The following is a 19,147-nucleotide window of genomic DNA, read 5'->3' on the forward strand; positions in this document are numbered from 1 at the left end:
ACATATTTATATGTTTAACATTTCATATATGAAATTGTTACACAACATATAAACTTTAATTATAAGATCAAATAATCATATCTTTATATATATATGTATATACAAATATGTAAAAATATGTTAATATTTATTCGTTCATATTAAATTTACAACAATATGATAAGAACTCACCTAATTTATGATGAAAGAGCTCCGGATTTTTTTCATCTATATCATTATGGTCAGCATTATCAACCCCCCAGAATCTAAGTATTGAATCATTTGTATCTAAATGATTGATATCTTTATTTCTTAAATATTGTGATTTTTTTTTCTGTACTTTTTTTGCAAAATTTTTTTTTACAATTTTTAATAAATATTCAGAATGTTGATAAGGAATATCTCTATCATTTTTACCATGCATAATAAATAAAGGAAGGAGAGGAATATTTTTTAATCGTTTATCATTTTGAAAGACATCAAACCATGGCATTTCTTTTTTATAATCTAAAGGTAGTAATAATCTTAAACCACTAAATAAAGGTGATTGTAATATACAACCACCTACTTTAATTTTTTTTAAATTAATTAAATAACAACTAGTAGCTGAACCTAAACTATGTCCATATACAATAATATTTTCTGGTTTTATATTTAAATCTTTAGTTAAATAATCATATGACATCTTAATACTTTTATAACAATTCTTTTCACTAGGACCTTTATTGCTTAATCCATAACCACTATAATCATATGAAAACGCATTAACATTGTTACAGCTAACTAAATTTAATAAAAATGGTGTCATATAACCAATATCTGTAGTATTTCCATGTGAATATAATATTGTCTGTTTAGTTAAATCTAAAGGTTTCTTATATAACATTATACCAGATACTTCCGTTGAACCTCTTTTTAATTTTTTATAATTTATATCGATATTATTTACACACATCAATTCTTTAATGTCTTCATGCTGACTATTATGAAATATGAATTTATTATCATTTTCTAAATGATATCCTTTAACGAATGGAGGAGCAAACGCCATTTTTTTTACCATTTTCCCCCTAAACCCACTACAAAAAAAAAATAATAAAATAAAATAAAATATATATATATATTATATATATATTATGAAATATATTTTTCAAAACTATAAGATGCATATAAAAAAAAAAATTAAAACATAAATACTTGTCATAAAAAGAAGATATATATATATATATCATAAATATTTATGTTTTAATATACATATATTCAGTGAATTAAATATCTTCCTTTTTTAATATACCATATGGTCATACAACCAAGAATGAAAAAAGTCCACCCAAAACTTCTTCCTCCTGTTGATTCTTCATCATTTGAATCCACAAAATTTTCCTTTTCATCATCTTCATCATATTCATAGTCAAATAAATTTTCAAAATATTCTACATCTTTATCATAAGTATATATGTTATTTCCCTCATGTTTATCATCTTTTAAATGTACATATTTAATACATTCACCTAAATCATTATTTTTATTATATGATGTCATGTTATATATTATTCATGAGAAAAATATGTAACATACTTAAAAAAAAAAAAAATAAAAATAAATAAATAAATATATATATATATATATATATATATATATATATATATAAAGAATAAGAAATATTTGTCTGTAAATATTTGGTGGGTGCTATCAATTATTTGAAAGTTGTAGTACCACTCGTATAAATATATTGATAATTTTTTATATTATAATAATATATTTTCATATAAACGTGCTAAATATTTATAATTTATTATAACAACCATTATTCAAAATGAATAATAAATAAAAAAAATTATAATGTATTTCAAAAGATTAAGGAGATAAATAAATATATATTTATACATATATATATTATATATATATATATATATTATATAGATAGATTATATAGATATCACAGAAATATATAGTCTTAGAATAAACATGTTTGAAAAAAGATATACAATTATGTATATTTATTTTATATATATGTATGTTTTGTTATATACTCAACATATTTTTAGAGTAATCTATTTAAATTAATATTTGTATTATTTTATATAATTATAATTTTTTTTTTTTTTTTTTTTTTTCTTTATTATAATTTTAATAAACAACTTGTTTCTTTCTTTTATTTTTATACGCATTAAAAATATAAAAAATATATAATATTTACCCCACAACTGAAAATTTATAATTATAAATCATATATTATATATATATATAATTAATAATATAGATCAATTTTTATAATAATTTATATATTATTAAAAAAAGAAATACTTATTATTCATATATATATATATTTTTTTTTTTTTTTTTTTTTTTTTTGGTTTTAATATTATTATTATATATATATCCTTATAGTTATTTATAAATATTGGTTCTATTTCGTTTTTTTTTTTTATATTTTTTTTAATAACATAAAAATTATCTTCATATAAATAAATACAATATTAAAATAACTTGTTTCTTTTACGTATACTTCTAAAAAAAACTACTACGTACTATTTTTGAACAACTACATTTTATTATTATTATTATATAAATATATATTTTTTTTTTTTATAAAATGAAACCTATTTATATATAATATATTATATTACCTTTATTATTATTTTATTTAGATAGAAGGAAAAAATAAAAACCAAAAAAACTTTGAATATTCTTAATTTCTTAGATATATTATATATATTATATATTTTTATTTATTTATCAAATCTAAAATAAATTACATAGAATATTATTTCATGAATATTTTATTATATATAAATACATATATATAATATATACTTTTTTATAAATTATATAAATAAATTTTATATATAGATTGAAATATTACATTTTTTTCATGCAACTTGTTTAATAAATAAATAAAAAAATAAATATATATTTATAATATATATATAATATATTTTAAAAAATATATATTAGGTTTTACTACCAACAATCCAGTCTCCATTGTTTATGAGAATTTTATTTTCACATGTCCATGTTAAATATAATAATAATAAAATGATTATTATTATGTTGAAAACTACTCATTTTTAGTTAATATATAAAATATATGTATTATATATATATATGTATATTTCTTTATATATACATTTATATATTTTATAAGTTGTAAAAAGTACTTGATAAAGAAAATTCAAATATATCAATTTATAATTATTTTTAACCTAGTTCTTTTTTTTTAAGATAAAAATGATTTAATAAGAAATTTAATTCTTCATATATTTTTGTAGGTATAATTATAATACCACATTAAAAATAATAATAAATGTTTTCCCTTATAAACTGATATAAAATAAAATAATATTATAAATGTTTTTATATTAAAATTATATAAGTACTACATATGTATATTATTAATATATATATATATATATGTGAAGGCACGAATGTTATCATAAAAAAAAAAAAAAATAATAAATAATACAAAGAAATTAGATATATATTTATATATATATATATATATATATTTATTTATATATTTATATATATGTAATTTCTTTGTATTATTTATGCCTCTTAAGGTAATTGTTTAATAAAAATGTTCCAAGTCCTAAGAGAATTTACACAATTAAATTTATTATATAAATATATATGGAGCTAAATATTATTATTCTTGAATAATTACATATACAATAAAATATAATATTATTTAATATATATCATCTCATTATTTTATTATTATTTATTTATATATATATATAAATATATATATATTTTTTTTTTTTTATTTTTTTTGTTTGAATGAATATTTTTGGCTTGCTTCTTTTAAATTTATTGATCAATGTAATATTTATACTTTGTAATATAAAAAGAAAAAGTAAATTTTTAAAAAGGCAATTATATTCAAATGAATTGAAACATTTGAAATACAAAAATGATAATATGATAAGTAGAGGTATATTTAATTATAATAATAAATATAGATTTCTGTATATAATAATAAAAAAAAATTATAGTAATAAAATTAAAAGAAAAAATAAAATAAAGCAAATAGGAATGATGGAAAATATCAATAATATGAATAATATGAATAATATCAATAATATGAATAATATAAATAATATCAATAATAATAATAAATGTAGATGTTTGAGTAGTAGTAGTCATATTACAAGTAATATAATTGGGAACACATCGTATGAAAATGTATATATTAATTACCTAAAAGATTATATAATAGATGAAAAAGAAAAGGCTATAGAAAAAAATATTGTAAATGATGAGGAACAAAAAAACGATAAAATATATATTCCAAATAATAATATGTTAAATGTTAAAGATATAGAAAATGTTATACATGATAGGATACGAAAAGAAGAAGAAAATTTATTTGAATTTTTAAAAAGTGTAAATGAGAGATACAATTTAAATTGTACTTTACGTGTTGTTGGTGGTTGGGTTAGAGATAAGTTTTTAAATATTTCTAATGATGATATAGATATAACAGTTGATAATATGAAAGGTGCTGAATTTTGTAATTATATTAAAGAATATATAAAAGAGAAAGAAAATAAAAATTTTAATTTTGGAATTATTAAAATAAATTCAGATCAATCAAAACATTTAGAAACTTCAAGTTTTAGTTTATTTAATTTTCAAGTAGATATTGTAAATTTAAGAAATGAAAAATATACAGAAGAAAGTCGAATACCTGAAATTGTTATAGGTACACCAGAAGAAGATGCTTTAAGAAGAGATTTTACAGTGAATTCCTTATTTTATAATTTAAAAAATAAAAATGTTGAAGATTATACTGGTAAAGGGTTATTTCATTTAAAAAATCATATTATTAGTACTCCATTAGATCCACTTGCTACTTTTCTTGATGATCCTCTAAGAATTGTTAGATGTATACGTTTTTGTGGATTCTTTAATTTCTTCTTAGAAAAATCCATTTTTAATGTTTTAAAAAATGAAGATATTAAAAAAGCATTTACTAAAAAAATATCAAAAAGTAGATTATCATCAGAAATTTTAAAAATTTTTTCATACAAATGTAAAAATATTATTTTATCCTTAACGTTATTGAATTATAGTTCCTACTCTTCTAAAATATTTCAGTTACCATCAAATTATTTTCTTAAAGATGAAGAAGTGTTTGAAAAAATTAAAAAGAAGGATAAAATAAATAGAGCACTTATTACATCTCCACAACATTATCATAGTAATGATAGTGTTGATAAGGATCATCATATAGATAATATAAATGATATAAATTATGTTTCTTCAAATAATAATATAAATAAAAAAAAAATTCATTTACAGAATGTAGAAAGTAATAATATTTGTAATAATTCTACTAATACTCTTTCATCAAATGATATAATACAAAATAAAATTAATAATGTTTCTGAACAATGTGATATGAATAAGGAAAATGAAAATAACCAATGTAATAATATAATGAATATACAAAATAATGATAAACAAAATTTTGAAGAAAAATGGCTTTTTGATGGACTTAATTATATAAAATTTTTTAAAGAAATAGAAACAAATAACCTTTTAAAAGAAACATTTAATAATTTAGATTATAAAGAAAATATGAATTACATACAATTATGTTTATTTTTATTACCATTAAAAAATCATTTTATATATATAAAAAATGGAAAAACAGAATATGTGGTTGAATATATAATTAGAGAATCTCTAAAGTTTCCTTTAAAATATTCCAAATTTTGTATAAACATTTTTGAGGGGTTTACTCATTTATATAATTTATATAAAAACATAGATGTTCTTAATTTTTTAAAAAATAAAAATCATCAAGAAGAACATAATATACAAATTAAAGGTCAAACTGTTTTATGTTTAAAAAAAATTGGAGAGAAATGGAATTTTGTATTTCTAATCTTTTATATTTTTCATAAATTTAATGAATTAAATAAAAATTATATAACATCAATAACAACTAATAATATATGCTTATCTGATTTTGTTGCTGAATTGTATCAATATATTTTTAAATTTAATTTACAAGATTCTTATAATATTAAGCCCTTTTTGAAATGGCCTGATATTAAGCACAACTTCCCAAATATTTCACCCAACCAAATAAATGAAGTCTATGAACAAATAGTAAGAAAGGAATCAAAAATTTAAATATATAAATAAATATATATATATATATATATATATATATATATATATATATGTATGTATGTATTTATAATATATGTGTAACAAATATATACTTTAATATATTTTTATTTTTATTTTTTTTTTTATTATTTTTTTTTTTTTTTTTTTACCTTGCAGATTAAATTTATGGCTATTCATGGTGAAAATGAAAAAGAGTGTATTGAATATTTAAAACAACATTTTATAAAATGATCGCAAGATTATTATAAGGAGAAATGTTTATATATATCATATATTTATATTATTTTTTTTTTTTTTTGTACAAAAATATATTTTTGTTTGTATGTTTTTATTTTGATTGTTAATTATTACAAATTAAAAAGAAAAAAAAAAAAAAAAAAAAAAAAAAAAAAAAAAAAAAAACTATTGTACAATTTTAAAATATTTCTGTTTTAGCTTTAATTATTTTTTCTTCTTCTTCCTTTAACTTTTCCATATCCTATAAAAATGTATAAGAAAAATATATAAATAAAAAACCATTGAACACATCAAAGAATATCATATATATGTATTTATATATATATGTATATAGTTACATATCTATTTTTTTTTTTTAACCTTATCATTAACACTTAACGATATGACCTTGTTGCAAATTTTTACAAAATCATCATGCGTATTTACTTTTCCTTTGGACTGAATTTCAAAACATAATTTATTAATTTCTTCTTGTGATAAATAAATATAATTTCCTTTTTCATCTAACACCCCATTTATCATATCTTGTTCTTCAAGTTCCTCCAGCTTTTCTCGGATATCCTATTCATAAATAGGTATATATAAGAATATGTACATTTATAGAATATATATAAACAAATTCATTATCATGATATTATAAAAAAAATTGGATGCAATGATACTACAAATGTGAGCAAATTGTATATATAATATGTTGAAATAATAAAAAATATTAATAAATAAATGATTATCTGATCGTTCATATTTTTTTTTTTTTTTTTTTTTTTTTTTTTTACGTCTGTGGTAGTTTGAAATTTCACTGATAATTCTGTTATATTAACATATTTTTTTAATTTTATAAAATTTAAAAAACAAGATAACAGGACGTCTGATGAGAGCCAGTCATCTGCGTATTTTTTAGTTATGACCTGAGACTATACAAAAAAAAAGATTTAATAAATATTATACATATATATATATATATATATACTTATGTATATTTTTTTTTTTTTTAATGTTCTTATGGGATGCTGACTTTCCACTTTTTCAGGTCGTTCGAGTTTCTTTTTATATCATTGGAATGCTAATAAGAAATTAAAATAATATATACATATATATATATATATATATATATTTATTTATTTATTTATTTATTTTTATTTTTGTTTAACATTCTTATTTTACCTTTAATATATCTATGCTTGTCTTGTGTTTGGCATATTCAAATATGCGCTCTTTTAAATTCATATCATTCCTATCAAAATATTCACCTACATAATTTTCATATTCTCTTTCCTTATTTCCTTCCAACATTTCTTCTCCTATATTAGAATTATACATTTTTCCTTTTATGTTATTTTTTAATTTGGATACTTCATTTAATTCTTTAAATTCATCTATTAAATTATTTTGTAATTGATTCATTTCACTATCTTTCATATTCATTTGAAATTTATATTTTTCCTTAAGGTTTTTAAAATCATATGATTTCCAATCTTCATAGTCTTTTATTTTTTCTTCTTCTATTTTTGTATACATATCATTCATATTTTTTTTTTTTTGATCTTCTATTTCTTCTTCACTCTTAACAAAATATTCTCTTAACGTTTTCATATATTTAGTTTTTTCATTATTTGAATTATCTAATTTATCATTGCATATATTTTTATTTTCTTTTATATTGTCTTTTTCATATAGTACATTATATGTATTATTATCATTTTTATTATGAATAATATTAACATCATAAATTTTATTATCCTTATTTATATTATCCATATTTTCTATATTATACATATCTTCTATATTTTTCATATTATCCATATTTTCTATATTTTTCATATTATTCATATTTTCTATATTTTTCATATTATCCATATTTTCTATATTTTCTATATTTTTCATATTATTCATATTTTCTATATTTTTCATAATTTCTACATTTTTTCTTATGTCAACCTTTTTAAAATCATCATACTTAATGTCATTTTTTTTATTTTCTTTATCTCTATAATTATTTCTTTCGTTAGAATTATATACTTTATATTCATTATCCATTCTTACATTATTATTATTTATAAAATTACTCTTTTCTTCTTGTTCATTTATATTAATACTATATTCAGATTTTCTTTCATTTATATTATATAAATTATTTGTATATGTTATTTTTCTATTCATTTTATCTACATTTTTTTCTTCCTTATTAATAACAATTTCCATATTATCACTTATATTAGATATATTCCTTGTACCTTTCATTATCATACTTATATTATCTTTATTCTCTTTATCACATATTTCATATTCTTTATGCTTATCACTTACTTTTATATTCATATCATTCATATTTTTTTTTCCTGTTTCATTTAAATTATCGATTGTATCATTGGTTGTTTCATATATATTATTATTTATATTGTATGGTTGTATATTTTTAATATTATGTACATTTAAATTTTTATCTTTATTCAAATTATATGTATTTTCAGTCATTCTTCTATTCATATCATCCTTTTCTCTTTCATTTAAATTATATATATTTTCACTTTTCCTTTTATTCATATTATGAATATTGTTCTTTTTTTTCTCATTCAACATATATATGTTGTCTTCATCAATTTTACATTTGCTTAAATTATAAATATTATAAGAATCCATTGTTCTTTTAATAATATCAAAAACTTTATTTATACCACTCTTCCTTTTATTCTCATTATTTTTTTCCTTATCATCATATTTAATTTTATGGGGGTCACTCATTTGTTTATCTGCACCTTTAATTTTATTTACATCACACATATAATCATCATCACATTCATTTTTATAAATATCACTTTGTTTTTTTATGTTTTCATTTATATTATCAGAATTTGCCATTAAGCTATTTGTGTTATTTATATTTTCTATGCTATTTGTACGTTCCATGTTATTTATATTTTCTATGTTATATGTATGTTCCATATTATTTATATTTTCTATGTTATTTGTACGTTCCATGTTATTTATATTTTCTATGTTATATGTATTTTCCATGTTATTTATATTTTTTATATTTTCTATGTTATATGTATGTTCCATATTATTTATATTTTCTATGTTATTTGTATGTTCCATGTTATTTATACTTTCTATATTTTTTATATTTTCTATATTTTTTATACTTTCTATATTTTTTATATGTTCCATGTTATCTATATTACTTTCACTCTTATTTATTTGACGTAAGTCATATATTTCACTTATTCGTTTATTTATACTTTCTTTATCATTAATAAAATCACACTCTTTTTTATTTATATTATTATGCATAGAACTATTTCTTCCATTTTTTGCATTTACTATATATGTATAATCTTGTCCTTTATAATTATTATTACTTTTTTTATTATTAATACGATACACTTTATTTAAACTACTTATATGTTCACTCATATTATTAGGATTATCATTTCCATCTTGGATAAAAATTTCAGGCTTTCCATATAAAGTACTTTTTTTTTTTTTTTTTTCATTATTATTATATACATTATATAATATATCATTCTCATCTTTATTTATATCCTTTATTTTATATATATCACTTTTTTTTTTATACGAATAATGTCCGTTAATAAGAGATGTACCTTTTCTTTCATTTACACATTCAACATCATCACTATCATTATTATATTTATATTTATATTTCTCATTTTTTTTAATTATATTATCTGTCATATATTCATTATCCATATAGCTTTTATCCATATTTATTTTATCCACATTTGTTTTATCCATATTATTATTATCAACATTTTTGATTTCATTTTTTATATTATTAATAATGTTCACATCATTAATCTTATTAATAATACTTCGTCTCATATTATTATCATTATATGTATTAATATAACTGTCCTTTCTTTGATCTCTCTTATTATGCATATTATACATAAGGCTTATATTATAGTCTTCATATTTTTTTTCTTTTATAATATCTTCTGCATTACTCGTATCACTATATTTTTTATTTGTAATATGTATATTATCTATATAACTTTTCCTTTTATTCATATCATGAATAGTGTCTATGTCAATTGTCTCTTTTTTTTTATCTCTTATATTATATAATATATCATTCATTTGATATGCACTGTTTTTCCTTTTATTCTCATCATATACTTTGTCTCTTTCTCTTTTACTATCACTTTCCTTCTTATTATAAGAACTATTTCTTTTACTAACATTTTTTATACTGTTAATATAAATTTCTTCTTTATTCAAATTATTTATTTCAATATTGTCGCTTTTTCTTTTATTCTCAGTTTCTACCATGTTATATTGATTTTCTCTGGTTCTAGAATTGTCTATATTACTAGAGTAACTTTCTCGTTTATTTAAATTACTTATTTCAATACTCTCTTTTTCTTTCTTATTATAATAATTCTCCTTTATACTAACATTATCTATATTGTTAATGTATTTTTCTCCTTTATTTAAATATTCCCTTTCTTTATAATCATATTTTCTCTTACTAATATTTTCTATATCATTATAATCCACTTCCATTTTATTTACATATCCTTCTTCGTTTGATTGATATTCTGCATTGTCCTCACTTTCTCTATTCTTAGTATAACTCTCCTCTTTTTTCGTGCCTTCAAAATTGTTAAGATAATTTTCCTTTTTATTAACATCTTTTACGTTTTTCAAATAACTTTCCTTTTTATTTATATAAATATGGTTAGTATTACTTTCTCTTTTATCTATATCTTCGTCATTATTAGTATACATTTCTCTTTTGTCTTCATTTTCTATATTGTCATAGTATTTTCCTCCTTTTTTATTAATATCATTTATTTTTATGGGATCAAATTCGGTTGGATTCATATCTAAAATGTTAGAATGCCTTTCTATTTTATTACAATTCTCTATATCATTACTATCACTTTTATTTTCTTTCACATTGTCCAATTTATTAGATGTTCTTTCTATTTCATTAATCTCAAAAATATTAGAATACATCTCCTTTTTATTATCATTGTTTTTTATATCATTAGAATCGCTCTTAGTTTTTTTAATATTGTCTATATCAATACAATTACTTTCCCTTTTATTATCATATTCAATATTATTAGTAAGAATTTTTATTTTTTCTATATTTTCTATTTTATTAGATTTTCTTTCGATCTCATTAATCTCAAAAATGTTAGAATACATCTCTTTTATATTATCATTGTTTTTTATATCGTTAGAATCGCTCTTAGCTTTTTTGATATCATTAATTTTAATAATACTTTCTCTTTTATTAGTGTTTAAAATATGGGAATATCTTTCCTTTGTTTTTTCAATATTTATATAATTAGTATCAATATCACTTTTATTAATGTTGTCTATATTGATAGAAGTTCTTTCTTTTGTATCCTCCATATTTATATAATTCTTAATATCCATATCACTTTTATTAATGTTGTCTATATTGATAGAAGTTCTTTCTTTTGTTTTCTCAACATTTATATAATGCTTAATATCAACATCATTTGTATTCATATTGTCTAGATGAATAGAAGTTCTTTCTTTTGTATCCTCCATATTTATATAATTCTTAATATCCATATCACTTTTATTCATGTTGTCTATATTGATAGACGTTCTTTCCTTTTTTTTCTCAACATTTATATAATTAATGTCAACATCATTTGTATTCATATTGTCTATATTGATAGACGCTCTTTCCTTTGTTTTCTCAACATTTATGTAATTAATGTCTACATCACTTTTATTCATGTTGTCTATATTGATAGAATTTTTTTCCCTTTTATTCTCATATTGTAAATCATTCGAATGATACTCACTTTTTTGTATATCATATATTTTAAAAGTACTTTCTCTTTTATCACCACCTAAAATATTGTGACTGTTTTCCCCTTTACTATTATATTCTTTATTATTAAGATAATTTTTACTGTTGTTTATATCTTCCATATGAATAGAAGTACTTTTCATTTTATCCTCACATTTAATACCATTAGTATGTTTATTATCTTTGTTATTATCATATATTTTAATAACAGTTTCTCTTTTATCTAACAAATCTAAAATATTTGTAGAGCTTTCTATTTTATTCTCATTTTCTATATCATCAGAGTCGCTCTTACGCTTGTTTATATAATCCATATTGTTAGAAACATCTTCCTTTGTATTTTCCTTTTGCGTATTATTATTTATGTAACTTTTTTTTTTTTTACTTATATTATCCACCTCCTGATCATATTCACTTTTTTTTCTATCCATTAGATTAGGAATGTCTATAGAATTCTTTGTTATATTTGTATTAGATGTAGTATCACATATAAAATTTTCTTTTTCATTTTCAATACTTTTATTTGTGTGCATATTTTCATAATCACTATTTTGTAACTCTTGTTTCATAATATTGGAAGCATCGTCTATATTTTTAATAGAAGTTATAGAGTTGTCTAAACTATTATTAGAATGAGGTAAAATTATTTTTACATCTTCTACGAATTCATTTGATAGTTTTTGATTCTGATTATTGGATATATTAATATTTATGGAATCATTAGATAGTTCATTAGTTTTTTTAGGGATAATAAATTGTTCATTCGTATCATTTTTTTGATTTTTTTCACTCGTATCATCTTTTTCATTCGTATCATTTATTTTTGTATCATTTTTTTTTGTATCATTTTTTTTTGTGTCATTTTTTTTTGTATCCATTTTAAATGATTCCTTTATATGATCACAACTTTGTTTTTGATTAACATCAATGATATTATTATTAATATTTTGTTCGTTATTTTTCAATATAAATTTTTCTGCATTTTTTGAGTTAACAATATTATCTTTAAAATTTTTATTTTCTTCATAAATGTTGGTTTCATTATAATTAAAATTTTTTATTTTTTCTTCTATAGGTTGATTATTTTTTAAACTATCCAAATTATTATATAATGTATCATTTTTTATTATTTCACTTGTTTGATGGATATTTTTATCTTTTTCTAATGACGTATCTTCATAGTTGTAATTAAAAATATGATTATGATTCTTATGTTTACTATTATAATTATTGTACTCCATTTTTTCATTTTCACAAATATGATTATGCTCCTGTTTATTATCATTATTATGATGATTTTCTAATAATTTTTTATCTTCATCCATATATAGTTGACATTTTTTAAGTTTACTATCTAACGTATTTTTTCTATCAGATTTGTTGGTAATATCATCATATTTCTGACTTACAAAGATATCATTTGATTTATTTTCCTTTTCATCATCATATTCTTCATTCTTTGTTTTTTCAATTATTATATTTTCTTCTCCATTTATAAGTTGTAGATTTTCTTCTTTCTCTAAAATATTTTTTAGTTCTCTATCTATAATATGTAATTCTTGTTTAATATTTTCTAAACCTTCATTTAATTTTAAATATATTGTAACTTTTTTTTTATTTATTTTATAAGTCTTTTCATCAAGGTCTTTGTTATTATTACTACAGATACTACTTTCTTCACTCTTATTATATATATCATTTTCTAATTCGTAAATATTTTCTACACATTTTGGATCGCTTGAGAATATATTGAGAATATCAAAATTTTCTTCCTCATCAAAAGTTGAATCTTTCTCTTTTCTTTCGTATGAAGTTTTGTACGAATCTTGATCATTAACCTTTTTAATATTTCTAAGAAGAAAAATAAAAATATATATATATATATATAAATGTACAAATATATATATATATATATATATATATATATACTTACCTATATAAAAATGTAGAGAAGAAAACTATTAATATATTTATAAATATAAACGTTATACTAAAATCAATAGACAATTCAATTTTAAAATATTCTAATATTTGGAAAAATTTATTCATTTTTAAATAAATGTTTTTATTGTATACATATCAATGTAATATTATATACTTTTTTTGAAAGTAAATATCGCACGTTTTAATGATTATTAAAAGAATAACAAATATAATTCTTTTTTTTTATTCATAAATATTTCATACTATGTGAAGATCATAGACAAGGAAAAATTAAATAATATAAAAGGAACATAAAATGAAAGAAAAAATAAAATATATATATAAATATATATATATATATATATATATATATTATATTTATTTATACTTATTTTTTTTTTTAATTTTAATTTAGGGTTATATTTTCCTTTTTAAAATCGAGAAATTTACCAAAAATAAAAAAAAATAAAAAAAAATAAATAAAAAAAAATAATGGAATAAAAATAGGACTTTTTTGCTATATCTATATTTTGTCTATATAATAATCATTATATATATATATATATATATTTATATTTATATTTATATTTATATTTATTTATTTTTTTTTTATATGTTATATAGTATTTTCAAAGTGTTTGTCTTTTTTTCAAAAATTTATAAAAGTAATGCATATGCTTTTCTCATATACAATTTGAGGGGAAAATATACATATAATATATACGGAAAAACACATTCAAGTATATTAATTTATTCAACGTAACAAACATAAAGAAAAAAAAAAAATTTTAAATATTTATTTAATAAAATATACTGTATCATCTACAAAGGTAATAAACACAGGTTCACAACAAAAAAAAATTAGAAATAATTATATATAAATATAAACATATATATATATACAAAAAAATAATTAACTTGTGTATAATCCAAATATTTAGTGTATTATATAAAATCATTATGGTAAACATTTTTAAAAATAAAAAGTAGATAATAAATATGGATATGTATGGAAAATATATATATATATATATATTTTTTTTTTTTTTTTTTTTTTTTTTTTTTCTTTTTCCCAACATAATTATAAATATCATAAAATTATAATGTCTTTATTTTTTCTCATTTTATAATTTTTTTGATGTTTGTTTTTTTTAAATATTGAGAAACTTCTATCAATTCATTATTTTCATTTTTCAAATAATTGACGACATATAGGGGTTTCCTTTTTTGAGATGTATAATAATTTTTTTGTTGATCATAATATTTGAATAGGTGTAAATTATGATCTACCATAAGAAAATTATTTACATAATTTTTATTGTTTATTGTTTGGGGGCTCTCTTTATTTTTATTTAAATTTTGATGAATGGTACATGTTCTTTTTCCTAATATTTTTCTTTTTCTTATTCGTTTTTGATTTAATTTAACCTTTTCTTTATTAATAAAAGATATTGGACTTTTTATATATTTTGTACATTTTGTACATTTTATACCTTTTGTACATTTTGTACCTTTTTGAATAATTTCCTTTATATGGTTTATATGATTTTTTTTATCCTTTTCTTTTTTGATATTTTCTATAACCTTATACTTGATACGATTTTTTAATTTGTCTCGATTTCTTTTTTTTTCTTCCATATATATTTGTTTATATGTTAATTTTTTATCAATTTTATTTATGATAAAGTTCATTTTTTGATCTCTATTTTTTAGGAACCTTTTAAAATATACAAATATATGATTTGATCGTTTCATAATTTTTTTTTGAATAATAGAAGAAATATGTTGATTAATTAATTTTGGAAGTTGTTGTATTTCTATTAAATTTTTTGATATATGATTCATATGTTTTATATATTCTTCATGTTTATGGTTAATATTGTCTATCAATTTATATGAAATATCATTAACATTTTTTATTATATTATTATCAGATATTATATTTTTTTTATATATATCTTCAATTTTATTATGAATATTTGTATTTAATTGTAAATGGGTATGATCCATATATTTAATAGCTGATTCATTAATATTTAATAATGTTTGTGTATTTTTTTCTATAGCATCATTAATTTGTTTTTTAAATGTAGAAAAACAAGTAGATATTTTATTATATGAATTTTTTTTATTATTGGTTTCCATTTGTTCTTTTATTTGTTTCATATTGTGTGTAATATGTTCATATTTTAATTCTATCATATCTTTTATATTTTGTATGACATCCATATTATGAACATGTTCAGAATTTCTTGTAGTTTGTAAATCTGGTGTATTTTGTAAAAGAATATTTTCTTTTTGTACACTTTTTCTTTCTTTAACCATTTTGATTTCGTTTTCTATAATATCTGATATATATATATTAGTCTTTTCCATAAAAATGTTATATAGTTCGTCCATTTTTTTTATGAACAAATCGAATTTGTTTTCATTAATTTGTACTATTTCTTCCTTTATTGGTTCATAAAAATGTGAAGAATGGATTTGTTTACATATATGTGTAATATAATCATAAATATTTTCTTTTTGATTTTCATATAATATGTTCATATATTTTTGTATATTTTGATCAGTATTAAGATTCATATTATTTTGTATATTCTGAACAATATCTATAAAATGAGTTTCTTTTTTTTTATCCATATGTTCATACATTTTATGTAATATTTTTTCGATTTGTTCATTTAAATTTGTAGTTATCTTTTGGTTTGATATTGACATTACTTCTTCAACATATTCTTTTAAATTTTGATCTGTTACATTTTTTTCCTTATTTAATAAATGTTCATGAAGGTATGTAATAACTTCATTTAAATTTTGTTCCATATTTGTTGTTATATTTTGTTTTATATTTTCTTGTGTTAAATGTGATATATTTTTTTTTATATCATCATCAAATAAAATAATATTTTTTGTTTGATGATATATTTTATTTAAATTTTTATCCATATATTCATTAAAATTTAGATCAATATTTTTTTCTAAAATATGTATGTTATTTTTCATTTCATCATTTAAATTTTCACTAGTTTTTTTTAATAATATGTGTGTAGTTTTTTCTATTTGGTCATTTATATTTACATCAATATTTCTACTAAGTATATGTATATTTTTTTTCATTTCTTTATTTATATTATCATTAATTTTATTATTTAGAAGATTTATATTTTTTATCAATTCATTTTTCATATTTTCATTAATTCTATTATTTATATTATCACTAACTAATTCCATCTTTCTTTTTAATTCCTCATTTATACTTTTTAATATATTTTCATGAACATTTGTAATATTTTCTAACATTTCATTATTCAATTTATCATCTACATTTTCATTTACTTTAATATATATTTTTTCCATATTATATTCAATTTCTTTAGTAATATTTTTATTTAAACTATTATTTAAATTGTCTACATTTTTTGTTATTTCATCGTTTATATTTTTATTTACGTCATCTTTCACATTTGTATATACTAAATCGATATTTTTTTTAATTTCATTATTTATACAATCATTTATTTTATCATATATATAATGACTATTAAAATCATTTACATTTTTTTCAATAATAGAAAATAAATTATTTTCTATAAAATCCATTATATTCTTTTCAATAGCAGCTTGGATTTTTGTATCAATATTAGTAGATAAATGAATATCTACGGATTTTTTTATAATATGAGGAATATCATTCTGTATAAATGTTTTCATCTTTAAAAGATAATTCTTTTTATTTGAACTATTATTATTACTACTACTACTTTTATTATTTGATATATTGACTTTATTGTGATTTTGTTTCATTTCATCATTCTTTATTTTTATTATTTCATTATATTTTTCGTCTTTTCCATTTTGTTCATAATCAAACGAATTATAATTTCTTTTATTTAATTTCATATCATTATTTGCACTATCAAACCATTCTTCACAGTGTGTATCGTTTTTTTTTATATCATTATATTCATGATATAAGGTTGTTTTATTATTCAGGATACTATCATTATAATTTGTAGCAGTATTATTTAGATATTGGGTATTACCATAACCTTTTAATTTGTCTCGATTTTCTTTTATATCTCTTATATTTTTATTAATAGAAACATTTCGTGTTTTTTGTAGAAAATTGTTGTTCCTTAGACATATTTCATTTGTATCATATTCTTTGTTTTTATTATTTTTATGTACACTTTTTTGTTTTTTTTTGGATTCTTCCATTATTATTTTATTAGTACTAATATTTGAACTATTTGCCTCTTTTCTTTTTTTTGGATAATTATTTTTAAATGTATTACTTAAAAAATCTTCTTCTCCCTTTATATATCTATTGCCATTCATTTTATTATGATAAATAATATTTACATTATTTCTGGTATGATTCCTTTCTAATATCATACCTTCTGCATATTGTTTCTGTTTATCATTCTTATTATTATTTAAATGATTAATTTTATTCGTAGTATATATATTTTTCATATCTTTAAAACATCTTTCTGATGTATTTTTTCCCAATTTTTTTGGAATAATTATTGAGGAAGAAGTACAAATACCATTCATCTCCTTTTCCGTATTTTCTACACCTTCGATACATTCTTCATTTGTATCATACTTTTTAATTTTATTTTCATTTTTATTTTTTAATTGTGAATGAACATTTATAAGTCTACTATTATTATATATAAATGTATTATTTTTCTTTAATGTTTCAATATCATTATTTACTTGTTTACTTAAACACCCTCCATGTGTGCTATTTTTCATATCCTTTTCAATCCACATCTTCTTTTCTTTTTTAATTTTCAAAGAAGTAAGTTTTATACCTATGAAAAGGTCGGTACATATACAAACTTAAACAAATATAAATAAATAAATATATATATATATTTATATGTATATATAATTTTATTTAGTTTTTATTTTTTTAATTTCCCTTTTATTGTTAAATATTGATATATCATTTATTCACATATTTTAATTAAACAAAACAAACTGTTGTTATCTCTTTTTATGAATTAATATTATTAATATGTTATTGTA

The 19,147-nt window shown here is 18.3% G+C and overlaps 4 protein-coding genes across 4 annotated transcripts; 1 reads left to right on the top strand and 3 right to left on the bottom strand.

Annotated features, from left to right (window-relative positions):
* Nucleotides 1–127: 127 nt before the first annotated feature.
* PADL01_1118500 (alpha/beta hydrolase fold domain containing protein, putative) lies at nt 128–1,521 on the bottom strand (the record flags this gene model as incomplete). Its single annotated transcript, XM_028682646.1, has 2 exons — nt 128–1,058; nt 1,274–1,521. The coding sequence occupies 2 exons, from the start codon at nt 1,519–1,521 to the stop codon at nt 128–130; spliced, it is 1,179 nt and encodes a 392-aa protein (XP_028538904.1).
* Nucleotides 1,522–3,762: 2,241 nt separating this feature from the next.
* PADL01_1118600 (tRNA nucleotidyltransferase, putative) lies at nt 3,763–6,357 on the top strand (the record flags this gene model as incomplete). Its single annotated transcript, XM_028682648.1, has 2 exons — nt 3,763–6,102; nt 6,283–6,357. 2 exons carry the CDS (start codon nt 3,763–3,765, stop codon nt 6,355–6,357), a joined length of 2,415 nt encoding a protein of 804 aa, XP_028538905.1.
* Nucleotides 6,358–6,541: 184 nt separating this feature from the next.
* PADL01_1118700 (conserved Plasmodium protein, unknown function) lies at nt 6,542–14,233 on the bottom strand (the record flags this gene model as incomplete). Its single annotated transcript, XM_028682649.1, has 6 exons — nt 6,542–6,604; nt 6,724–6,924; nt 7,140–7,277; nt 7,379–7,426; nt 7,528–14,035; nt 14,118–14,233. The coding sequence occupies 6 exons, from the start codon at nt 14,231–14,233 to the stop codon at nt 6,542–6,544; spliced, it is 7,074 nt and encodes a 2,357-aa protein (XP_028538906.1).
* Nucleotides 14,234–15,226: 993 nt separating this feature from the next.
* PADL01_1118800 (conserved Plasmodium protein, unknown function) lies at nt 15,227–18,889 on the bottom strand (the record flags this gene model as incomplete). Its single annotated transcript, XM_028682650.1, has 1 exon — nt 15,227–18,889. One exon carries the CDS (start codon nt 18,887–18,889, stop codon nt 15,227–15,229), a length of 3,663 nt encoding a protein of 1,220 aa, XP_028538907.1.
* Between the last annotated feature and the right edge of the window lie 258 nt (nt 18,890–19,147).

The sequence above is a fragment of the Plasmodium sp. gorilla clade G2 genome, assembly GCF_900097015.1.
Source record: "Plasmodium sp. gorilla clade G2 genome assembly, chromosome: 11".
Lineage (NCBI taxonomy): Eukaryota > Apicomplexa > Aconoidasida > Haemosporida > Plasmodiidae > Plasmodium > Plasmodium adleri (nom. inval.).